Source organism: Diachasma alloeum, unplaced genomic scaffold, assembly GCF_001412515.2.
Source record: "Diachasma alloeum isolate Michigan unplaced genomic scaffold, Dall2.0 Dall_scaffold_00194, whole genome shotgun sequence".
In the NCBI taxonomy this organism is placed as follows: domain Eukaryota; kingdom Metazoa; phylum Arthropoda; class Insecta; order Hymenoptera; family Braconidae; genus Diachasma; species Diachasma alloeum.
The window spans coordinates 1,465,685-1,491,850 of NW_021680359.1; the positions used below are offsets into that span (position 1 = coordinate 1,465,685).

The 26,166-nt window shown below is 37.2% G+C and overlaps 1 protein-coding gene across 2 annotated transcripts in view; it reads right to left on the reverse strand.

The window, feature by feature from the left end:
* The window catches only part of LOC107048553 (SCY1-like protein 2), a 33,238-nt gene extending 7,532 nt beyond the window's left edge, over window positions 1-25,706 (reverse strand). For both annotated transcript variants that reach the window (XM_015271774.1, XM_015271773.1), the window contains exons 1-12: window positions 25,531-25,706; window positions 7,415-7,644; window positions 7,169-7,303; window positions 6,838-7,098; window positions 6,453-6,573; window positions 6,257-6,352; window positions 6,018-6,163; window positions 5,809-5,939; window positions 2,380-2,494; window positions 1,751-2,291; window positions 1,486-1,654; window positions 1,187-1,359 (exon numbers count right to left, since the gene is read on the reverse strand). In XM_015271774.1, coding sequence (XP_015127260.1) covers window positions 1,187-1,359; window positions 1,486-1,654; window positions 1,751-2,291; window positions 2,380-2,494; window positions 5,809-5,939; window positions 6,018-6,163; window positions 6,257-6,352; window positions 6,453-6,573; window positions 6,838-7,098; window positions 7,169-7,303; window positions 7,415-7,564 — 2,038 coding nt within the window. In that variant the 5' untranslated portion in view covers window positions 7,565-7,644; window positions 25,531-25,706. The remainder of the gene's footprint in view (window positions 1-1,186; window positions 1,360-1,485; window positions 1,655-1,750; window positions 2,292-2,379; window positions 2,495-5,808; window positions 5,940-6,017; window positions 6,164-6,256; window positions 6,353-6,452; window positions 6,574-6,837; window positions 7,099-7,168; window positions 7,304-7,414; window positions 7,645-25,530) is intronic.
* Window positions 25,707-26,166: the final 460 nt, after the last annotated feature.

Sequence of the window (26,166 nt, forward strand, 5' to 3'; positions counted from 1 at the left end):
AGCATAAAGTTAAATATCCATTTTACTTTATTCGCAATAGATCACGAATAAATGAATTTTGAATTTCATAAATTTTCTTTTGAACCCGCCTTTTCGCTTCAATCTGCAATTTTTGTGTTCATAAAAATTAGATTTCGCATGATTACAATATTCAATTACTAAAAACAATCAATTTTAATTCCTACTCTAGAGACGAGAACAATTTATGAAGTTCAAAATTCATTTATTCATGAGCTATTGCGAATAAAGTAAAGTGGATGCTTAACTTTATTCTTTAAGGAACTTCCGCAGTAAGTATACTTGGTGAAAATTTCGAAATGGTAGAAAGACGCAATATTTAGATCATATATTATTGAGCACATTAAAAAACTATTCCCAAAATTTCAAGTACCTTGTCCACCCCATTTTCGAGATATACATCGTCAAAAATGGAAAAAACACAAAAATTGAATGTTTGGCGATGCATATCTCAAAAATGGGGGGGACCAGGGACTTGAAATTTTGGGAATATCTCTTTAATGTGGTCAACAACATATGATTCAAATATTGCGTCTTTATACCATTTCGAAATTTTCACCAAGTATACTTACTGCGGAAGTACCTTAAAGTGTAACGAACATTAAAAAAAAACTAAAATCGTATGAAAATTACAGCGCAAGGACCATTTTGAAGGTAAAAATAACAAAAAATGAAGTTTCGTGGTTATACGGGGCAAAATCGATCGGGTCGCGATTTTTCCTAGTTATTCTCATATTCCGTCATATATCACAAACTGTTCAATGGATCCCGAGGCCCAGTGAAGAGTTTTTAATTTCACCGACATATACCCTTAAAATTTTTTCTATTAAAAGATTTTTTCCGCTATATTTTGTTTTGTTTTCCATTTCAGGATCCGAGTGAAAAAAACTTAGAAAATTCATGCCCAAGTATTGACTTTTTTCTATAAAAATCTCACAGAATCAGCGCAAAAAACACAAAGAATTTTGACGAAAATTCCCTAGAATTTGAATAGAAATCCAACGGAATTTCTACAGAATTCTAATATAATTTTAATTTAATTAATTCTTATATAATTTTGTAGCGAATTCGTTAAGTTTGTCTATTGAATTGTTTCATAAGTGAAATGAGAATTGACTCATTAGCATGTTTAATTGGTCTCATTTTGTTTGCGATCGTGTCAAAGTACCTATGGAATTCTTTCTGGCCATGTCCTCCGCTGATGATGTTTTCCTCTGCTCGATCCTCAACCCGGGTATATTGAAGGGTGGCACATGCATGTTTTCGGTGCTGAACTGATGCCTGAGTGGTCGATGTCGCTCGGGACTGGAGAGGGAGAGCTTCAGCTTGTTCGTTTGAGTACTGTAATAATTAACGTAATTGAAAATGCAAATTTCGGTAATTAATTATAGAATCAACGCGTGACACAATTGACCCCCAAGGGCCATTTATGTTTGAGGAAATTAGTGCAAATGTCAATAAGCCTACCTTTCGATGCGACTGAGCATGCCTTGAAGGAGTTCAATCAGCGTTTGGAATTGCTCGAGATTAAGGGACGGATTAACTGTTGCTGGGAGTAGGAGTGGCATCACCTTGGTTGCTATTATGTTTATCGTAAGTCCAAACTTCTTGTTGCTCAACAAGAGTCTATAAATTGCTACAACGATATTCATAACAAAACAGTTCATAAATTCACTGTTGACCTATTGTTTAAAATTTTCAGTATAATAAATATTTGAACACCTGCACTTACTTACAACCCGTGCTATGGCGTCAGGCTGCTGTAGCTTGATATCCCAGAGTAATGGATAAACTTCATCAACAATTTGCTGGGTATCAAGTGTCTCGAGAATCCTTGAGAGACAACTCGTCAGAATTCGCGAGTCAGTTGAACTATTCTCAAATGCATTCATTAATTTTGGTAGAACAATTTTTCTCAGTGTTGCGTCCTCGAGGTATTCACTGACCTTCGTAACAGCCTTGAATGCAGCCCCTTGTATCTGAATATTGGGGCTTTCAAATGAAGAGTACAGCATTGGTAGCATTTCTCCGCGTATAACGTCTGGGGGTGTTTTTTCAAAAACAACGTGAAGATTTTCTAATAGTACAACTGTACCCTGGATTGATCTTGGTGTTGAGAATAATTCTCTGAATGAAGGTAATATGATGTTTTGGTAATCCTCGGGGGGACTCTGTTGTATGATAAATAGCATTGGCTGCAGCACCGATGCAAATACCTCCTGGGATTTAGACTCAGCTTGGAGATAAGGCCAGATGTGCTGGTACCACAATTTCTAGAAAAGGAATTTTTCACATCGCATCATTCACTCTCGTCCCTTCTTATTTCTTTTTCATTCATCCCCTGCGTAATGGATGTCTTACCCGTGGTATAAATGGAAGTACTTCCTTCAGGGTATTTCTGTAGAAGTGAGATTTTTGATTCGGGTCTTTCATGTTTATCACGTCGAGAAACTGGAGCGCGTGAACGGATGGATCACTGAAAATGAGTGTCAAATTGAGTTACTTCCACGCTTTCAATTCTGTACACTCTGTAACTTTTCATTCTCTTAATCTCGCTTTTATTTTTTTTTGCTTCCGAATGGAAGCATTGTAGTCGTTTGAATTTAAGTTTCGGATTTTTTTGTTATATCGAGCCCTTATAGTCAAAAAAGTTCGAAAATGCAATTTTTAGATCGTGTCCGTACGCACGTGTTTATTGACACGCATGAAAAAATTCAGTAGAAAAAATAGCGAATTCGAGAGAAAATTCTATTGGAATTCTATGGAGTTTCTATAGAATTCCTACTGGAATTCTATAGAAAAGTTCTATTTGTTTTTTGCGCTGATTCCATTGAATATTCGTTAATAAAAAGTCAATAGATTTTAAACTTCTGTTCGATTTTTTCTATTAGAATTATTGGGCACAAAATTTCCAAGTTTTTTTTCGCTGTATTTTACTTTGTTTTGCATTACAGAATCCGAGTGGAAAAAACTTCGAAAATTGATGCCCAAACATTCTTGTAGAAAAAATCTCACGAGACAAATTCAAACAGAAATTCGAAATCTATTGATTTTTTCATTTCAAATATCCAATAGAATCAGCGCAAGAAACAAGTCCAATTTTTAAATAGAATTCCACTAGGAATCCTACAGATACCCCATAGAATTCCTACAGAATTCCAACACAATTTTCTAGCGAATTGGCTATGTTTTCTATTGATTTTTTCATACGTGTGTGGGAAACTTTTCCTTCAGTTCTTCGCTAGTGAATCCATGGAATTAAATCATTGTTTTTTCTCAAATGTAGGTATTATTGAGCCTTATTCATCGACATTAATTAAAACTTCGGTCATCGATTAGTTTTTTAAATTTTCGAATTTTTTCGAAAATCGCTTGTCCCACGATAAACTAAAAAAATTTTCTGAATTGATTGAATTGTGGCTTAGAACATTTGTTTGGATGTTCTTTTGACCGAGTCCAAAAAGGGAGGCGATGGCGGATATTCGTTTGTTGATTTATTTTCAAAAATTTTGTATTTTTTGAAAATTAGACTTCCGGGGATATCTTTGAATATCATGCTTCAAATAAGTTCAATCATAGCTTAAAATGTTTGTTTTAATGCCATTGAGTCGAAATTAAAAGATGATTACGATAACTATATTGGTTGATTAGATTTTTATGATGATTGGTGAAAATTTCGAATTTTTCATGAATTTCCCTGAAAGTGAGCTGTCCAATAGTTTCTGCAAATGGGATGTTTGAAATTCAATCAAGTATTTATTTATTTATTTAAAGCCACAGATAGCCTATTTGGCTTTTTACGATAGTACATATAAGAAAATTTTTGTGCTATATAAAAATATGAGTAAGGGTCATTGCCTTTAAATAGCGATAAAACTTTTTCCATAAATAACAAACAAGGTAATTAAGTTGAAGGGAACTCGAGAGTAATTCAATCAAGTATGTATAGATAGAATTTTTCTATTAACCTTAGTCTGGTCACCAAACGCGACCCTGCGACTGTGGTCACCTCCGCGGGGATTCCCCGCCGTGTTATTTAGGCTCTAGCGTTGCCGAATTCACTCTACTGTGCCCGGGCGCGTTTAGCGAGTTTCCGGAAACGTCGCGTGATGGGCAATTTCATTTAACACGGCAAAAAACAATTCATCTGTTTGAAATATTTGTTTTCTTTAGAAATTTCGGGAAATATGTTATTCTAAAAATGACTATAATTCTTTAGACAATTTTTTTGGAATTTTTCCGGTTAGCCAGTTAATTGCAATTAACAAAAACGACGCGTGGCGGGGTTTCCCTCATATGGTGACCAATCTAGGGTTAACATTTTATCGAAAGGCAGTTGTATAGAAAAAAGGGATAATAAGAATAATGGTGATGATAAGATTCAATTAAGTTGAAAATCTGACAAAATTAGTTAAAAAGAAATCGTATTCAATTTACTCCTAGACTGGTCACCAACGGGACCCTGCGACTCTGGGCTACTCCGCGGGGATTCCCCGCCGTCTTATTTAGGCTCTAGCGTTGCCGAATTCACTCTAACTGCTCGGGCACGTTTAGCGAGTTTCCGGCAACGTCGCGTGATGCGCAATTTCATTTAACCCTTAAGTGGTCGCATAATGAGAGAATCCCCGCTGTTTTATTTTTTATTTTTTCGTTTCACACGAAAACTTTGTCAATGAAAAATCCATAAAAATTTGTACTCCTACTTTCAAATATATGCATCAACATCAAGATCTTTTTTTCAGTCCAGATTTGCACAAATGAATTATTAAAATCTTCTAAAAACTCGACTCGCTGAACATCCCCATGTTTAACCTCAAAACTTCATAATTTTGCACTTTTTGAAATTGAGTTCTTGGATTATCTGACAACTATTTCGCTTCCATACCCCCATTTCCTATTCATTGAAAGTTCAAAATTACCTGTGAACGTGGAATAAATTTTTTTCGTTCAACTTTTTTAAAATCGAAATCGTAAATCACACGGGGGCGGGGATTCTCTCACCGTGCGACCAACTACGTTCGGTGGAGAGCTGGTTCACATGGAAACAAATAATTCATCTGTTCGAAATAATCTGTTTTTTCACGAATTTAGGGAAATATGTTATTCTACAAACTACTATAGTTCTTTAGACACTTCAATTGATAAAGTCAAATTTTTTTTAATTTTTCCGGTTAGCCAGTCAATTCCAATTGAAGAAAAACGACGCACGGCGGAGTTTCCCCTCACATGGTGGCCGATCTAGGGTTAACATTTTATCGAAGGGCTCAGGGGAGGGATAAACTCGTAAAAAAGACAATCCAGTAGCGAAGCAGTAAAACGGGTCACGTCGATTTTGACTTTTGGCCAATTTTTTATGAATATCTCGGAATCTAAGAGAGATAGCAAAATTCTTCTCATGACCTTTTTTATAACCCTCAATTGGTTCTACAAAAAAGGTCATGACAAAAATTGTTCGATCTCTTTTAGATTGCGAGTTATTCGTCAAAAACTGGTCAACAATAAAAATCGACTTGACCCAGTTTGCCGCTTCGCTACTGAATCGGTTGTATAGAAGGAAGGGAAAATAAGAATAATGATGATAACATTCAACTAAGTTGAAAACCCGATAAAATTAGTTAAAAATAAATCTTGTTCAATTTAATAAAATGGAATAAACAGTGACTTATACATGATGGAAGGAAATGATGTGCAAAACAGCCATTCGGAAGCATATTGCCAATTTATTAGCAAAAATGACTGTACTATATGCAATACAAGAGCAATTTCCCATTTGTTCTATTCTTTGTTTACCTAAAGTATTTGATAAGAGAGAGATGCTTGGCGATGGGTCGCGCCTCGGGGTCTTTATAAAGCAGCCTTGAGACGGCCTCGTGAAGGGGTAAGGGCACTCTGCTAAGTACTTTGTCTACTTGTTCAGGCAGCTAAAACATGAAGTAGAAAATTACATTCGGAATAATTTCTCTCGGTCTTGTTCATATCCCAGATCAAATGAAACTTACATTTGCAACCTGCTTAGCGTAATCAGAAGTACTGTGATTCGCTTGAATAAGGGACTTTCCGTCGTTGTAAATTGCTGCCATTATCATTCCAAGACTGAACATATCACTCAGGACGTTGCATACCTTGTTCTGTTGAATTTCCGGGGCTATAAAAATATACCATGAATACTAGAGTGTGTATTTGAATTCGATATTTCTATTTCGTGACGCAACTGGTGAGAAAGGGGTGAATATTTTACCAATATAATCGAGGTTCGGCTGAACGATCTTGGAAACTTTGTGGGTCCACGAGTTGCAGGATACGGGTTCTAGGCCGCTCTCATTAGTTGTTCGTTCTTCGTTAAATCAAGTTTGAAAGAGGGTAGAGCAGAGAAAAAAATTTATTTATTTCTGTTTCAACACCCATTATTATTCTTCACGATGGTTAAAACTTACCAATGAATTCGAGGCCACACAATTTCCACGTTCCCTTCTTTGTTATAATAATACTGCTTGGACAGACGTTCCTGTGCATGACCTTGCAACTGCAGTGGAGAAAAGAGAGGGCCTCAGTGATCTGAAATTCAGTATTCTCAAGTTGAATGTCAACGGTGATAAAATACAAAAATATAGGTCATAAAATTGTGAGGGTAAAAGTGCAGAGGTAAAGAAGAGTAGATAGAGAGTAAGAAATAAAAATGAGAAAGAAGGGAGATGGAAGGGGAAAAGAGCGTCAACTTCAAGGAGCTATTCCAGGAGGAAAAGAGGAGGAGTTGGCGTGTGACTCCAACTGAATTATTTATGAATAAAGGTGTGCATGTGTAAGATGAAGGAGAATTACCTGCAATAGACCGTATTTTATTTCTATGGCATGCATCTCGTATTTCTTAACGAGAACTGGTCGATGTCCCGGTGGATTTTGATGGGGATTTTGGCCAGTGTGGTAGTTTGCATTGGGGTGAGCTGATGAGGAATTTGCAGAATTAGCTGCGGCCACAGCGGCCTGCTGTTCAACGTAAGCCAAAACATTAGCGAGGCTGCCCAGCACTGGTTCAGTGGCAAATGCCAGAGTTTCCGAGCATTCCTTCACGGGATGAATTACCTGGGGCCATTAAGAATAATTGAAATATAATGGACATATCTCGGAACGAGGGAGCACTTTTAATTCATACTTGGAGTAACTTTGGATGCCTGAACTCCTCGAGGTTTTTTGGACATCTTCGGAGAATGTCTGCAACGTGCTCCTTGTGCTTCGGTTTATGAAATTTTTCCACTGAGCGTTTTTCAAAAAGAAATACTGATGCCTCCTGCAATTAACATTATTTTCATTATTTCATTCTGAATGGAAGGCAATAAAAATGGCTTCACGAAGAACTTTATCATCGTCAAAGTGGAAATGTTCTTATGATGCTGCCAACCTGTCCGTCGCTCTTTCTGTATGCATCAAAGATCCTCCAGACGTGTTCCGGTCCCGCGGTGGCGCTTGGTGCTTGCTTTGATGCTACAAATTCTTCCCATATTGGATTACTCCCAACGGCGTTTGGCTGGCTACTCTTGAACCTGAACATGGTACCGACAAATCCATTCACTGTACACTAGTACTCTAATTATCCTCTTTCATTCGCGCCCTCTTCACTTCCCTCCTTCTCTAAAAGGGAAAATTAATACAAATGAAAAATTACTTCACCTTCAGATCAGCGCAATATGCTACAATGGAAAATTAATGAATTACGCTGTGGCATTCATTTATAAATTGCGGGTTGGAGAAAATTCAATTATTTAGAATTTTAATCTCGCTTAATGCCAAACCCGTCGCTCACCCCTCAACGGTGGCGTTTCTCCTTTTGCACAGCTGGGGACTCATGGAGGAGAGGAGAGAAAAGAAAACCTATTCCCTTACTCGATCGGCCCCTTTCACTCCGAGCACCGAGCACCCTCTGCGGCTGCTGCTGTCTCCCTCTCATATTTTCCTCTCTGTCCTACCTCTCCGAGAGGGATATACCCCGTGGAAAATTGAAAAGGGTCGAGAGCCACGGGATAAAGCATGCTCGATCTCTTCCGTCGGTTCGCCCCGGGGATGAACGCGGCCGACTATCCTCTCATTTTTTTTTTTACTCCTCTTCCTCGCCTCATCCGTAAGCCCACTGAGCCTCTTCCTATTTCACTTCTCTTTTAACTATCGTTTTATTCATCGCCCGTGTTACACTTCATGACAAAAGAATATTCGTTGGATGGTCTTTCAGGGGTCGTATCAAGCCCAAGCGAGCCGATTCTGGTAGAATCGATTGAGGCACCTTTTTTATTCTTTTTTATTCCGGAAAAAAACATTTGAAATATCCCCTGAATTGGGCTAAAATGAGAGATTTTATTTGCCACACTGGACGAGGTGTCCGGGACGGGCACTGGGAGCAGAAGGGAAAACCAGTTTTTTGATGATTCAATCACCGAATGAAAAAGGACGTTTAATTAACGTATCGATGAGGTGAACGAATGGCAGGTGGTAGAGAGTAAATGAAGTGCCAGTGGGATTCGCATGTTACTCGTCTCTAATTAGATTCTGTGCCCGACCGAGGACAGAACAAGTAACTGGGAAACACTGAGAGGGTTTTACCAGGGGCTTGACTCTGCCCGGATCGTGGGGTATGGCGAGACTGTATGACTGACAAATAGAGGAATAGTCAGTTGTGTGCGGATGAAAACTCATCCGCATACAAACCAAGGGTGTAGGTGTAATCAGGAGGAGTGTTGCACAAACTTTGTGCAACACGTCCTTTCCAAGTTTTAGCATTTGCGTAGCGTTATTTTACAGGGCTAGAGCAACCTGCTGTGCAATTACCAACTTGTGAACAACGAATTGTCGTGGGTTATCTTAAAAATAAGGCCAACAAGGAATGTGGATACATCATCTATTTTGTTGTTTTTTGTTTTCCTGAGAAAATTAATATTGGGAAACAGTACATTTTTACAATCTCCTGCACATGAAAAAATATACTTGAATTGAGTATATTTTGTACCAGAATCAAGTATAGAAAGGCAGATTGCACCTCACAATAATTAAGATTTACTTGTCGTCATCACTGACTGCAATGATTGGGTGGCTGAGGTGTGGCTCCGGCGGACATCCAAGCGAAGCAGCGTTGAGCTGGGTTAGTACTTGGATGGGTGACCGCTTAGGAACACCACACCGAGTGGAAATTCCGGTCAGGTCTTGATCAAGTTTGGATCAGGTTAAACCTGAGCACTGATCAGGTATTGATCAAGTTGACGGATCCGGTCTTGATCAGACATGTTACGCCTCTGACCAATCCGGATTTGATCAGGACGAATGGATCCGAACTTGATCAAGTCAACTGTATGAAAACCGGATGACCTGTCTGTCAGTATCAATAACAATTATCAATGATAATTAATCCAAAACAAAAGATAATTCAATTCTTTCACCGTAGGCCGCCTCTCTTAATGAAATGAATCTCTACTGTTATTACCTCTGAAAAAGCTTATTATTTTTTTACCGATGCTGGGGATCGAACCGGAAACCCTATGATTACTAATCCTATGGCCTAACCACTACGCTATCGTGCTAGTTCTATTGAGTAAACTGTACATTGCCTATATGATTTGTATCGGGGTATTCGTTGAATTTACGATTATTCCTGATCTCGCGGATGTGCGTGTGTATTCTCAGAGATTAAATATGTTCAATTAAATTTTTATTTATTTCATTAATGATAATAACAATAACACTAATAAATAAATAGCCATTTGATGATTTTTTTTTCAAGATCATTTGCGTGTAAGTTTGATACTCCTCTAATACGTATGTACGGCATCATCATCCCTCCCTTTTGTACATTTGAGAAGGGCTGGCTATTAATTAAGTTGATTAATTAAATTGAATTCATTAAATTGATTTAATTTAATTTAATTTATTTTAATTATAGTATAGTGATCCTTTTTAAAGATTGAAAATTATTATTGATAATGGTTGATAAAACTTAATTTGAATAGTATAATAATAGTTAATTAAATTATCCGAAAAACTTATTAAAATTAATGTCAGGTGGAGCGGATCTGAATCTGATCATTTTCTCTTCAATTGACCCCTTTCAAATGCCGATCAAGGACATCAAATTCGAATTTGATCAAATTGGGGTCTACCTGATCAGAATTTGATCTGAATGATCGTGCAGTTTTTCGGATTCGATCTGCTGGATCAGGACTTGGTCAGGTTCTCATCAGGAATCACCGGATCAGTTGAACCTTACAAAAACCTGATCAAGTTCTGATCGTGCTTCAGGTGGGCCTGAAGAAATTTCCACTCGGGTATGGTGTAGCGGCCTAGTATCTCCATCTGGTCAGTGTGACAGATGGATATATTAGGGCACTGCACAATCGGCCGGCTGTGCGACTGGGGTTTTACATGGTTTCCCGTGCAGTCCTAGCTCGAATGGGGCACAGCTAAGAGTAAGACGGCCATGATACCGCAGATAACAATGAGAGGAAAAGAAAGGAGGGGCGGCAGGCTAGAGGAGGGGTTTCAAATCGAGAATTACTTCGATAAAACCAATGAAATAGAAAAAATAAAAAAATAAAAAAACTTATCGTTATCGAAATTCGAGAAATAATATACGTAGCGAAGAGGTCAAACGGTTCAAGTCAATTCAGTCCTTAGTTGAGTTTTCCAGAAATATTTCCGAATTTAAGGGAGATGGCGAAATTTTCATAATAACCTTGTTAGAAACGCAACTAAAATTCCAAAACATTCAACTCGAGCACCATCGGGAACGTTCGGTTGAGCGGTCAGACGATCGTGAAAACCTCCAAATTTAGTCTTACATCGCACCTCACCGAGTACAGTAGCATTTTGAACCTCACCTAGCTCAGTACATCACCAGTCTTTTGTAACATCAACGTTTCGTTCAGTACATCACCTCAGTTTTGTCAGTCTAAAGTCAACTAAATTGAGTGATTCAACAGTATTAAATTAAAAGATAATTATCAGTGAAATAAGACTATCAACAGTGACAATCAAATACCAAAGAGTGTGTAGAGAATTAACGACTTGGTTCGATCCCACAATAAATAGTGGTATTTTTATAATCAGTGCCATCATTAATTTTCCAGCATCTCCCTCCACATTTTTCTCCCACATCCACCCTAAACCTAGTTCCTCACCAAACAAACAAAACTTTTTTATAGAGCGAATTGAGTGCTACTAAAAAGGTTATGAGAAAAATTTTGCTATCTTCCTCAAATTTTGAGATATTCATTGAAAACTGGCCAATAGCCAAAATTGACTTAAACCGTTTGACCACTTCGCTATGGATGTAATAATTGGTAATTTAAATGTCTCAATTATTGGTTAAGAAAATAATACGAAATTTGAATATTTAACTTGGTGGTTAATTTAATAATCTGAAAATTGATGAATAATATTAACAACTGACTTATTCAAAATTTAACTGTAATTAAAAATTATGATTATGCCGATGTCTGGAATAAAATATGCATGAACCGGATTCAAGAATAAAATATTCTTGATTCAAGTATATTTTATACTCGAGTGGAGGATGGGTGTTTCAATTCGAGGATGATTATTTTGTATCAGCCCAGGTTGTACCAAGCGCTCTCAAGTGTAATATAAGGGTGAAAAAGGGAAGGTTGAAAAATGCCGGTCAGAATATCAGAGTCAAAAACTGAGGGCCTGAATATAAAGTGAAGTAGCAGACGAAAATAACAAGGTAGGAAACACAAAACACAAAAACAAAAAGTGAATTTTTTAACTCAGCCCGTAACCAAGATCATCTCACTTGTCAACGATGTTGCTTACATGGAGAGAAAAGTAGGATAAAAATTACATAAAAAATCGTGATAAATTTTACTATACGAGTGGTAATCGTGGAGGGAAATGTAGTAATTGAGCGAAAAATACTGGTTTTTAGTGGCTATCTTACGATTTTCTCGATAAAAAAATTAATCTATGCACGGAGAGAAATATTCAATAAAAATTACGTATCTTTTCCGTAATTCCGGAGCGAAATGTGGTTGTAGGAAATTTTACGGAACTGTCACAAGATATTCAGATAAAAATTACGAAAAGCTCCGGAAAAATTCCGTGACAGTTCCGTAAAATTTCCTACAGCCACATTTCGCTCCGGCATTACAGAAAAGATACGTAATTCTTATTGAATATTTCTCTCCATGTTGTGAAAAATTACGATACCGTCACTTAAATTTTCTGAGTCGATTCCGTAATTGGTGAGTTGTGAGTTCCTTAATTTTAACTGAACATTTCTCTCCGTGTGAATACAAAAATTACCCTCCTGTTTAGTAAAATTTCCCACACCGGCAGGGGATTGTCTGTTTTCTACCCGTTTAAAGGCCACAGGGACGGACGGAAGTTGATTTTTACCGAACGGATTCGGTAAAAATCATTCTCCGTTACAGAAAAATTATACGAAAAATTGAAGCAATTATTCACGTTCTCTAAGAAAAAAAAAAGTCGCCAAGAATTTTTGTACTTGTCCTGATGACGAGGATAATTTCTTGATGACAAGAAAGCGATTTCTCATACCAATTAAAATTGAATCAATTCATTTAATAGTTTTGTAGCCTCAATTCTAAAATATTTTAATGCAAAAACTTGAATTGATTTGAGAACTCGTTTTCTTGATATGAACCAATTACCCTCTTTTTTCGAACAAATATAAAATTTCTTGGCGTAAGAATTTTTTCTTAGACTGAGATATTGTGCGATTGGTAATTTTCGAGCCATGAATTTCTTGATACAAGTAAAGACGTATTTCTCAAAAAACTCTTGTCTTCTTAGTGTATAAATCACCCTCAAGTTTAGTAAAGTCTCCCTGGCCAACGGAGTAAAATTCACAATTAGTCTAGCACTTTTCCTCGTTTTTACGGTCAAAAAGTACCGGAAATCGAGGTTGCTCCACGATTACTTGAGTTGTTTGGTAATTGTTCTCCAATTTTTTTCTCCATGTAGAGTAAATATAAATGAGATGGGAACTCCAGGGCGAACGGCATTGGCGGTCATTTTAGGGGAAGGTAGGGCGAAACGGACCACTAACAGAAAATTGATAATTTTTGCGTTTGCTTCCGAATGGAAGTCATTTGTGGTGTGAGGTGATTAGCAAATCTGATCAAATTGCGGTTCAACGACACTTGTTGTCTATAAGACCCCTGTGATCGTTACAATCCAAGAAATTCACTTTTAATTCAACACATTCAGTGTTCCTGATTTGAAAGAAAGAAAAAAAAACAAAAATTACCAATTTTCTGTCAGTGGTCCGTTTTGCCCTAGGGATGCGTTTTGCCCTACCCTCCTATATAAGGCTGCGCAAAAAACATTTTTAGAGCACCCATTTTATAGTATTCCCCATACTTTCGTAATCTAGCGATAATACTTGCGGCATTCCGAAGGTCCAGCCCTTCTCACTGATCATTTTTTATTCGCTGTCCATTTTGTCCCGGTCTCCCCTATTGAATATTCGTTGTCGTTGAAAATTCAAATAAGTCGGGGAATCCCCGTCTATCTGCCCAACAATTTGGAATCCTCTTAAACTTTCAGTTTGATTTGAAGCTTTATATTCTTCCCCCCCTAAATAGGATTTAAGGATATGCAAGTACTTTGGCAATTTTTTTTCCAGTAAAATGTTTTTATACTTTTGTAGTCGAACATCAAGGCTTCTATTTGAGCCGCACTTAACCCTAAGTTTCCGAACATTTTACGATGATTTTATTATTTAAACTTTGTAGGTCTGAATTTGAATCTCGATATTGAACCGTTAGAAAACATTTTGAAAATATGAAAAAATGGAAAGTTTACTTTTGGAGAAAAATTGATGCAATCATTAAAAAAATCTTTTTTTTTTTGAAAATTACGAGCATTTTCTATAAATAATTTATAAACTATCAATTTTCCACCATAAAAATCATTTGTCCGGAATCGTAAATTTATTCATTTCAGGATTTTACCAGAAATCGATTTCATGTCTAAAAAAATAAGGTTTCCGAAAGTTTAAACAATTTCAATGATTTATTTATAAACAGCGAACGTTTTATAAACGTTGTTTATAAATACAACACCGTTGTTTATTTATAAACAACGAACGTTTTATAAACGTTGTTTATAAATACACAAAATGTAATAGTTCTGTGCAAAATCGAATTTCAAATATGTTAAATATTAATGATTTTTTTGTCAATTTTTTTTCACGCAATTCAGTTGACAAATTTAATGGAAAATGGTTGAATCTGTAGGATGGTCTGTACCAAACTGTAAAAGATACTTAGATATCTTTAACGTAGCTCTCCTGAAAATGACTACTGAACTTGAATTTTTAGAAATTCTAGATCTCATCTAATAGCGAAATACCACAGTACATGGAGATGTGTTTGTTCCATCCGGCTGAAAGCATTCCGCATTTACATGTGAAATTCTGTGAATCTCCAATTTCGCTGGAAAATGTCTAGGAGCGTTATGAAACACGGTGATGTGACGTTTTCAAGGCTCCTTGTCTATTACACTCCGTGCTAGCTTTGGAGAGATATAGCACATCTCTGAAATTTTCATCAGGTGAAATTTCCATGGAAACTTTCGGAAATATCGTCATTGAAGACTCAAAATGATCGTGAAAGAGTGATCAATGAAAATTTCTTTCAAATCATTTAGTGAAAAACGATAAAAAGTAACTAAATTCAGGTGAATATAGTTTGAATTGAAAATTCATGTAAGTTGTAAAATTCTGTTCCCATTTCTACCTGAAACAATTTGAATTCTCTTGAATCTTAAATTGAATTCAATGCCACTTTCCTGAAAATTACTCGTAGACAAATCCATTTTTTTTCGAATAGTGTACACTGAGACAAGAGTTTTTTGAGAAGTCCGTCTTTACTGGCATCAAGAAATTTATAGCTTGGAAATTATCAAGCGCACAACATTTTGCACTAAGACAAAAAATCTTACGCCAAGAAATTTTATACTTGTCCGAAAGATGAGGGAATTGGTTTATATCAAGGAAACGAATTCTCAAATCAATTCAAGTGGTTTTTGCATTAAAATATTTTAGAATTGAGGCTAAAAACTGTTAAATGAATCCAGTAGTGAAGTGGTAAAACGGTGCAAGTCAATTTTGACTATTGACCAGTTTGAAATGAATATCTCGGAATCTAAGGGAGATAGCAAAATTTTTGTTATAACGTTTTTTGTATAGCCGATTGAGAGCTACAACAAATGTAATTACGAAAATTTCGCCATCTTCCTTAGATTCAGAAATATTGCTCACAAACTCAACTGGGAAATAAGTCGACTTAAACCCTTTTAGCACTTCACTACTGAATTAATGCAATTTTACTTGGTTTGAGAAATCGCTTTCGTGTCATCAAGAAATTGTCCTCGTTTCTAGGACAAGACAAAATTTCTTGACAAAAGTATTTTTTTTTTGTTAGTGCAAGATATTTGGCTCTTGAATATTTTTAAGCCGCTAGTTTCTGGATATAAGTAAAAAAGTTCTTCTCAAAAAACTTTTTTTCTCAGTGTACGTTTCCACTGTCACCGCTATTTTCTTTTCTAAAATTTCTATTTCTGCAGTGTAAGCTGAGAAATAGAGAGAACAAAATAACAAGCATTTTAATATACTTTAAAATTGAAGGAAAAATTCAATATCTTTCCCCGTTATTCCGAAAAAATTTCCGATCTGTACCGCCATTTTTGACGTGCCATGGGTCTTTTCAAAAAGCCTATAGTACTGGAGCTGTGCACAAAACCGACGAGACTTCACTTTAAAAATTTTTTAGTATCGTTTCTAAAAATTTTGTAAAAAGTTTTAAAAAATTATCACTACGTCATGAAGAAAAGGGCCGGATGTTCAAAACTGTGTCAATAGCTTCAGAATAGTTATCGCAAAGATGTTAAAATTCTGGCTCCTAATTGGTCCTATACAATAAAAAAAAATCCGCGGTGTTCAAGTCCATGGTGTGCGGAGTGAAATATTTAGCTGTTAAAATCATCCAAATTTCGATGTAAAATGAACTTTGTGAAAGATGTAAAATGAGCCTTTCATGAAAACTGGAAGCGGCGTTGATAGTTTTATTGACACCATGAAAATGTAAAGCTGTCCATTTTACACTATTCAGTATCAACTGCACTGAGTCGGTGTTATCAGTCAGCACATGCAATGTTACTCGTTACACCTCCTCGCTGTTAGCGCAAACAATGAAGTTATGCTTCACACCAAACTTTTGACACCGCCACTCTCTGGGATAGTGATTTAGTGTCGGAATCAACGTCGTATATTTTTACTGTGGATTAGGCCTCAAATTTGTGCTAAATGTCAGCTCGATCGGTTGAGCGGTTCTTCAAATATAAGAAAATACAGTGGTAATACCGAATGAAATGTTTGGGACATGAAGCTTCCCCTGATAACATTACACCGAGAGAAATGTTCAGTAAAAATTATGGAACTCACGATTCGCTCATGGATTACAGAATCGACTCAGAAAATTTGAGTGACGGTATCGTAATTTTTCACAGCACTGAGAGAAAAATCTGAAGGTCGATTTACAATAAGAAAATAGTTGAGGCAGTTTTGGTGAACTTCACAAGTGTAATTTTTGCAAATCAAAATGCAGTTAAACTAACCAAAGTTCAAAAGTAACCACGACAAATCTATCGTGAGTAGAACTATAAAATAGTTGCAATGACTACATTCCATTGTGTATCACTTCTCCGGCCATAGTTACCGATGCAATGCGATGTTAACCCATGCAAAATTGTTGAGGACTTTTTGACTATAGTTCGATGGTGATGGAATATAGTCAGCAGAATCATATTTTTCTTAAAAATTACGGAACGCTCTGGAAAAATTTTTCGTGACAGTTCCGTAAAATTTTCTACAACCACATTTCGCTCCGGAGTTACGGAAGAGGTGCGTAATTTTTATTGAATATTTCTGGCCGGGTATGTTACGGGAGGGTAAGGTAAAACGGACCCCTAGACCAAAACGGACCACTGACAGGAAAGTGATATTTTTTTTGACAGTTTTTGCTTCTGAATGGAAACAAAAACAAAAATCCAAAGTCATTTGAGGTTTGAGGTGATTAGCAAATCTCATCAAATTGCGTTTCAACGACACTTTTTGTCTATAAAACCCCTGTGACGGTTACGATCCTGAAACTCACTTTTAATTCAACACATTCAGTGTTCCTGATTTGAAAGAAAGAAAAAAAAACAAAAATTACCAATTTTCTGTCAGTGGTTCGTTTTGCCCTGGAGGTCCGTTTCGCCGTGCGGTCTGTTTTGCCCTACCCTACCCTATCGTCCACAATTGAATGTGTCTAAAGAGGTCCTGTGCCTTTTGCTTCCTTTTCCAGACAAGAACGAGGTTTTTATGAACCTCTTTCTCTTCATTCCATCCAAAAACCTCCAGGGAAGTTGCCGAATTTTCCATCAAGACGGGCCGAAAACAAATAGTATTCTCAATGAAAGTTTAATAGAACAGCCGAGTTTAATACAATTTCCCAATAGACCGACGGCGGTGGCTGTGTGGTCAGAGTGTGGGGGCGTCAAAAATTTGTGACACTGTAAATCTCACGGTTTCATTTCCCGAGCGGGAGTCTCGCAAGAGGCGATTGTACCCGGGCAGGTTTTTCCCTCAGGTGAGGTTTTCCCTTGTCGTTCAGCGAATGAGGTGCAGAGAGTTGGGGGATGGGAAAGGAACAAATTTTAAGCATCCGAAAGGATATACGAGAGAAAAAATACAATTTCTCAGTAGGTTTTTCTATTAAGAGAAAAGCACTATGAGTTTTGAAAATCACGGAATATTCAATTGAAGATTTTCATATATTATATTATATAATAGGGGAGCAAAACGAACCACTGACAGAAAATTGGTAATTTTTTTTTTCTTTCCTTCAAATCAGGAACACTGAATGTGCTGAATTAAAAGTGAGTTTCTTGGATCGTAAACTGTCACAGGGGCTTTTATAGACAAGTGTCGTTGAACTGCAATTTGATCAGATTTGCTAATCACCTCAAACCACAAATGACTTTGAATTTTTTACAAAATAATGATAATGATAATTTGTTTACAAAAATTATCAATTTTCTGACAGTGGTCCGTTTTGCCCTACCCTCCCCTATGTATATCTTAGGTCTATAATATAGACTCCATATAGACCATATAGACTCTATATGGTAGCAGAGTGAGAAATATAATAGTGCGGTAAAAAGCCATTTATTGTCCTCTCGCTCTTTTTATGCGCCAGAAGCATGAGATTGAAAAAACCGTCCAGTGTTATCGATTTTTTGAATTATCAAGATTATTTTTTTTCCAAAATGATGTAATAATTCATAGAAGAGTAATTACGAGACGACTTTAAAATACTTGATCTTCATGTTGCGTTAAAATGGGGTTTTCCCGCGGAAATTTTTTTTTTCGGAGTATTTTAAATACCTATGAATTTTTTACACAGTAAAAAAAGGGTGTTAGGTAATCTCACTCTAAATACCGTGCATAGTTCGATTCTTATTCTCACCACTTCAGATGGACGCGCTTAACTCTCGGTTTAATTACAAATTCCTACCAGTTACCGTTGGACCTTTTTTTTCGAATGATAGACTGAATATCAAAAAAGTATTTCATAATTATTGGTCTACATGTATTTACACGAATTTTTCAGAAGCAGAAGTCTTCATATCTGCAGAATTGAGTGCACTGGACCGCTTTTGTTCAATTGCTTCCGCTGGACGCGGAGGACGGAAGACCATAAATTGGTCGCTTTTGATGTACTATTCTCCACTCCTAGCATGTATAGAGTACGCACATAACATGAAAATCACTCATTTAATACTCCGTCATATTTAAAGTTGATGGTAGTCTTTTTTCTCAAAAATTTGCATACATGTGAACATGGAAAAAATCACAAGGAAAATAATGTGACATTGAATTTTGTGAGTTTTCGGGGATTATTTCTGGTTATTATTTCAGATCAGTATTCAATGTGTAAAGTACATCCATATAAGTATTTCAGTGATTATCTTTCCCAATAGGATTTCGAGCAATCAGAGCAATCAGAGCGCGCAGTATTTGAGGCTATCCGACAGTTTTGTTTCGGATATTTCCTCCTAGCTCTTAAATATTTCGCAATAGCTCTCCATTTTTCCGGCTAATTTCAGATGAAATCTTGTATTTGGCAGTCTACGAAAATTGAGTTATTCTATTAACATAATTTGTTTATATCTTCCCTAATTCCCCACCTGATGCTGTCTACTGCACTCCGATTGGCCAAAATCCGATTAGGAAAAATAATCCGACAAATACTCGTCAAATTTCAAAATTAATCGGGTATTTCCCTCAAGCTCCCCTGCAAACAAACGATCGTGCCCAGTTTTGCAGATTAAGAAATCCCGAGCGCTTGCGCGAGGTGAAACTATTATTATATTTTATTGAAAAGCATTATTATTATTTCAAATAATTGATTTTTCAGTTTTATAAATATTATATTTTATTATTGACCATCAATTATTATTACCATAGGTATATGTATACACTACTGTATATCGCCATCATCCTTTTTACGGTAAATAATATTTTAAGAATCGCCGCGTCGCACTTCTTCTCAATTTTTAAATTACACTGCAATATTTATTTCTGACAAGACTATTGAGATTAATTTTTTTTAATATCAAAGAATTTAGTTTCATGTGTTCTGCTATCAGCCAAAAAGATTATAGAATTTTCCTTGAGTATGAAAAAATAAAATTTGCTGAAAATGTCTAAACATCCTTTAAAAAACCCGAGCGCTTGCGCGAGGGGTTTTTCTACAAAACTTGGCTCATTTGTTTGCAACGAAGCTATCGGGAAATATCCAATAATTTTGAAGCGCTTGAGGTATTACTACTGATCATTTTTCCCAATCGGATTTCGACCAATAAGAGCGCATTATTTGAGGCTGCACTCCGCTTAATGCCTGCACTCCGCTCGGTCAGATCTGAAGTCCAGAAATAATCCTACGAATACCCCACTCGACCTTTAAAATTAATCGAATATTTCTTGCAAACTTCCCTCCAAACAAGATGTTGAATTCACAACAGTTGTTGTTGTTGTTATCAGCAGTTGTTCTCTAAGTTGAATAAAACTTCCACAATTTCCGATTTTCTTCCCCATAAACTAAGAAAGGGCAATGATTGAATAATTATTGGTTCTACCCGTAATGAATTGCACCCTTAACCCACCTCAAACCCACCCTAACCGGGAGCGGACGAAACGAGCGATCAGTCTGCTCCTTTCCTTTATTACTCGCACGCATAGCAACCTCTAGGAATAATGAAGATATATAGCTCTAATCCGATAGGATTTCAGCTTTTACGATATTAAAGTGAGATATTGTTAATGACCAGTTTTGGAGATTTTCAACTGTTTGTTAAAAACTATTCGATGAAGAATTTCCATAAGAGACCGCTCACTCCCGAAATCATGGTGTCACTCTGGCATGAAACCAATTCGAAATCACCCCGACATCACGTGAAATCGGTTGAAATCAATGAAATCGGAATGAAGCGGAATCAGTGAAACCGAAACGCGAATTTACTGGCGCAGTGCACTGAGAGAAATATCATCATAATATCACAAAACTCTTGAGGATAAATTTCGTGGGATAAGAATTCCGGATAGTGTGTCAGACAATGTCAGATTTCAGTGAAGTGTTCTTGACTTGAACTCGAACTCGAAATTTCATGATAAAGTGAGAATTTCTTGCCACAAGAAATCGGTTTTTTCGTGTCAGAAGATGAGAAAATGACCAAAAATATTAAAAGCTTCGATTTAGTGAATCATGAATCAGAGACTTTCATATTGAATGAATAAAGAGTTTATGTAGAGGAAGACCTCCAGATATTAAAAAAATATAACCGTCGCTTACGCTCAATCGCTTTGAATTCGAAGGGAAGCAATATTTTCTTTGCCTTCTATCAAACTGTTCTTGTCTTTGAAGGAATATTATTTCATTTCGAAAAAAGACCACCTTTTCATTCAGTAACTTCCTCTTTAGCCCGAAAAGCACCGATTTCTTGTCTGAAACCTACCATAAATTCTTAAAAATTTAAAGCAAATTTGCAGTGTCCAAAAATTGAAGTTTATTGGAAGTTATGGGATTAGGGAAACCAAAAACTAACTTCATACTTAAACACAAAGATTGAGTTAGAGTTGAGCATTTGTATTACACTGTTAAAAATTTTCGTCTGAACCTTCCGTGCCAAATTCCGTAAATTTTTATCGTGTTCAAGTGCCACTGAAATTTCAGGAAATCGTATCATTGAAAAATCAAATATTCCATTGATTTTCTTTTCAGATGATCTCAGAATCAATAAAATACTTAATTTTCAGTTCAATTATTCTGTGACAATTCAAAAAAATTAGAAAATTTCAGGGAACAATTGAAAATTAATGTCATTTTGTTTCTGAATATTCATGTTCCACTGAAAATTCAATCAAGTGGTGAAATTTCCATCTCACTCCCCCTGAAAACTCATGAATTTCCGTGAATTCTACTTAAAACTTCAAATTTCATAACCATTTTTCCCTAAATCCGAATCAATGTCACTCTCACGAGATTAACTATAATGTCTTCCATGAAATTTCAAAAAATCCATGGTGTTTTGTGATGTCATCTGTAGGATAGACAACTGCATATAAAATGCACGTCCACACCACTTATGTAAAGAGATAAATGGATTAATTAAATGATTATTTTGCTCACTTCAATAAACTCTTTCAACTATTTCATTAATTTTCTCCAAAAAGTAGACCTCACAACTTTTTCCTGATTTCTAAAATGTTTCCATACGTTTCAAAATCTAGAATTAACTTCAAATTTTAAAGAATTTGGATGACTAAATCGTTGCGAAATATCCACTGCCCCAGGATTCAATGGGCCTCAAATGGTAATTTCCGATTACACGTCGAGTGCTCTTTCCGACTGAGCTATCCGGCTCGGAGCCTCCACAAATGGTAATTCTGGAGCGCTATTCTCATCGGAAAAGCCACTTCAAAAAGGTACTCCCAAATCTACAAAATAGAAAATCCTCGATTCTATATTACGTATGTTTGATAATTTTTTCGCAGAGTCATTCAAACTTCATACAAACTCGTTTATCAAGTGCCATTATCATCTTGGAAACATATATAAAAATCATAACAAGAGGGTTTTTTACAATGAGAATAACTCCCCGGAACTTTCATTTGAGCTCCCTTTGATCCCCCACCGAACATTGTGTAATGATTTCATCATTTAAGCTTGTCAAGCCTCATTTGAATTCCATCTAATCTTTAATTACAATTGTGTTACAAATATATAAACAAGCACGGGTTCGAGCCTGTCCGACAGAAGACATGTAACCGTTACTTTTTGCGTCATTCCTCTTTTTCTTTTTTTATTTATACAAATTCCATTGGTTCACTGTTGAAAATTATCGCCTGAATTTTCTGTGCCAAATTCCGGAAATTTTTATCGTGTTCAAGTTCCACTGAAATTCCAAGAAATCTTGTCATTGAAAAGTGAAATCAGTAGCGAAGTGGTAAAACGGCTTAAGTCAATTTGGACTATTGGCCAGTTTTCAATGAATATCTCGGAATCTAAGGGAGATAATGAAATTTTTGTAATAACCTTTTTTCTAGAGCAAATTAAGGGCTACAAGAAAAGTTTGAACAAAAATTTAGCTATCCCCCTTAGATTCCGAAATATTCACTAAAAACTGGTCAATTGTCAAAATCGACTTAAACCGCGTTACCACTTCGCTACTGAATTGAAATCGGTACAGTAGTTTTTGAGATATTGAGGAAATAACATTTTCCACCATTCGCAACCAAAATCAGAAAATCTACAAATTGGTCAAATACAAGGCTTTCCATTTCAAACTATCCACGAGTAAACGGTAAATCAAAATGTGAAGACCCCCCCATTAAAAGTTTCAAAGATATCCCGAGTTTGAAATTTTTCAGCGTGTTATCTTTGATGGCAAACCCGCTGTTGTGATACTAGGAGTTAAAAGCCCACGAAAGTAACACTGACGGTGAAAATAAAAGTATAGGGTATTTCACGTTAAATAACTGGGTAACGTAACGAAACCATTTGCGTCGGAGGGTGAAACCGAGTTAAAGCACTAATTAAGTGTTTTTCATTTAACCACCCCATTTCTCTTTTATTTTTTTTTCTCTCATTCTCCATTCCCTCTTTGCCCTCGTTTTATTGCATTCCCATCGATTTACGGAGTGTTACAAGTTTTTACTCAGTATGTTACTCGAGTAGTCTATACACAGTCTTATTAGATTTAGGTGTATGAGGGTTTTACCTCTGAGAAATGGAAAATAGGGAAGGGAGTTGAAACATCAAAACTTTTCCACTTCGTGGCGAAACTTGTATGCCCAAAGTTTTCGCTGTCGTAGATGAAGGGGGAAAAGTTTTTCTTTTTCGATGAATATAGCCGTTGGCGTTGATGCACAGGGGATTTCGAGTGGTGCCGGTAAAGGGGCAATACGAGCGAGGAAAGGGGGGGCTGAGAGGAGACAAACAACGGGGGATAATAGCCCTTGACTCATGACTGGCAGCGATACCACTTTGTACCACCATTTTTCCATATTTTTCATTCGCCCAGGAAATTGAACAATTTATCGTGGAATCAAATGTCACTAAAATACGGCATGCCATCTTGGTAGACTAAACCAACGCCTGCCCGCACATTTAAATATAGTGATAACAATTATCGCGGTTAATTTGTTTGCCCTCTGATAGATAATTTCGTTAAACCGGATGAAATTCAATCAACGAACGTAATTACGCGGTTGGTTTATACGTGGTTATACATAGACCACGTATAGACCATAGTAATGCTCTATATGAGCAGTCCAGTGGTAGTTTTGGTTGCTCTCGAGACTGGACTAATGCATAAACGACCCATATGCACTTGCGTCTCGAGTTCTCCTCGTATTGCTCAATCGAAATTGCCCTTGAAAACCGCCATTATCATGTCCTGGATGATCCTACCAGTGCCATCAATTACAGCTGGGGCACTCGGAGAGTGGGCGAAATGAAAAGGGATGAAAATGAGGGGAAAAGGAAAATCGTAAAATAATAAGGGAAAAATAAAGCGCATACCACGAGGAGGGAAATTGAATGAAACTAGGGAGTGAAGGTGGCATTAAAATTTTTATAATGAAAACCGTCATTTCACTTCTCTTTTCCGCCCTTGAACGTTTCCGCCGTGGAAAAAAAGCCCCCGTCAATTGCACTCATAGGATCCGAGTGGTTTGGATAGTGGAGTGGGGTTGGAGCGCTGAGTAAAGGATGCCAGGCTCGTTTCCTTTTCCACTTGTCGAGTGTGAACGCCAGAGGAGTTCCTTCCTCGTTTCCTTCCTTTTCTCAGTTTCCATTTCAACCGGAATGAGAACCAACAAAACTATTTTCCATGGATTTCCTACCATCTCCATTCCTCGTCTCTCGCTTACTCTCACCCCTCCCCCTCCTTCCTGGATTTATCATGCATGCTCCCCACTTGTCTTTCTCCACCGCTCTATTGAAATATTGAAATAAGGAACAAGTTCCACCTCACACGAGACCCCACCCCCTTTCTTTATTCCCCGTCTTCACGAGATGGAGAAGTAGTCTAATGGAACGCGTGGGAGATGACCCTGAGGGGAGGAAAAATTTAATGACGAAAGTTCTTTGCCGAAGGAGAAGATGTAGGAGGAGAGAAGAGGAGAAGGAAGGGGGAGAAAAACCATGGAAAAATTTGAATCTCATAATTTAAAGAATAAAAGAAGAGCACGAATGAATTTTCGATGAAATGGCGAATTAAATCCACTCGACTCACCCAACCCACGTAACAGTATATTTCTGTAACCATTTCACTACCTCAATCGATCGAATCTACAGATAATTCTCTCAGACAATCCCCATCACACCCCGAGATCTCCAATTTCTCTCCTCTTCGATCCATAAAGGTAATGATCAGGGCCCGGACCTTCATGTGATTACCATTGTTATCAAAAATCATTCAATTGTTATTGACAATCGTAATCACACGAAGTTACGGGCTCTGGTAATGATCTTCGAAGAACCCTTGGAGCACAAAAAAAGTAAAAAATCGAGAGGGTTGAAGGCATTCCCGTCCCCCCACAGAGATTTCAAAAAATAATATTTTCTCTAATGTCACTGAAAAAATGACAAAAGACTCTTGAGTTCCAGCGATAACAATCCCTTGAGGATCATATCATGTGTGTTGTGTACACGAGGTGTTCCGCTGCGGAGGGAAAAGAACGGGCAAAACCAAAGCCGACCAAGGGGAGAGTGAAAAAAATAGTGCTACTCTCGTGATCCCCAGTTGTTTCTCAAGCCCCACTGGGTACCCCCGTCATAAACTACCCGTAAACCAAAAGACAAAGCACGTAAAGAATTGATAACAACAGCTCTAAATGAAAAAATCTTCCCCCCCAGTGAATAAAATCTGAGACTGATTCCTCACCTGTTGCAAATGATTTCACTCAGCTTCAATCACCACCAGATGCCATGCCTGCACTTTCTTTGGTCCCAGTTGTCCATGCGAGAAAACAGAGTCCAGTGCGCGACTAACCTTGGGCTGATTGAATAATCAAATTCCAATTTTCAAAAGCCAATCGGCAAAATGCACAGGTAACCAAAAATTACTCAAAGCCCAAAACTAATCCCCCCCCCCACAATATTTGAATAAATAATAAACCTCGCAACTGTGAATAATTGAAAATAGCGGTATGACTATTCAGCACGATGCTAACGTGGAAACGACTTTGGGGATATTGTCAGTAGTGTATATCGGTGGGAAGTGAAGAGGTATATTCCCTGTTATCCTGTAAACAGGAGGCCAAGTCTCCCACTACCCGTTAGCAAGTGGGGAAAACCTTCTGTCGTTTACCCGGTTGCCCGTGTTAAGGACGCAGGCGCGCGCTTGCCCAGGGTATAGGCCTGCCCTGCCGCCTCCCTGACTCTGCCTTGCCGCTCTCTGCCTGGATATTATAGGTCTGGGCTGCAGGTAGAGCTTTGGCTAGGAGCTCTCTCCAATCCTCTGTAGCCCCTCTTTCTCTTTCTCTCCCGCTGTACCCCCCCCCCCCCCCCCCCCCCCCCC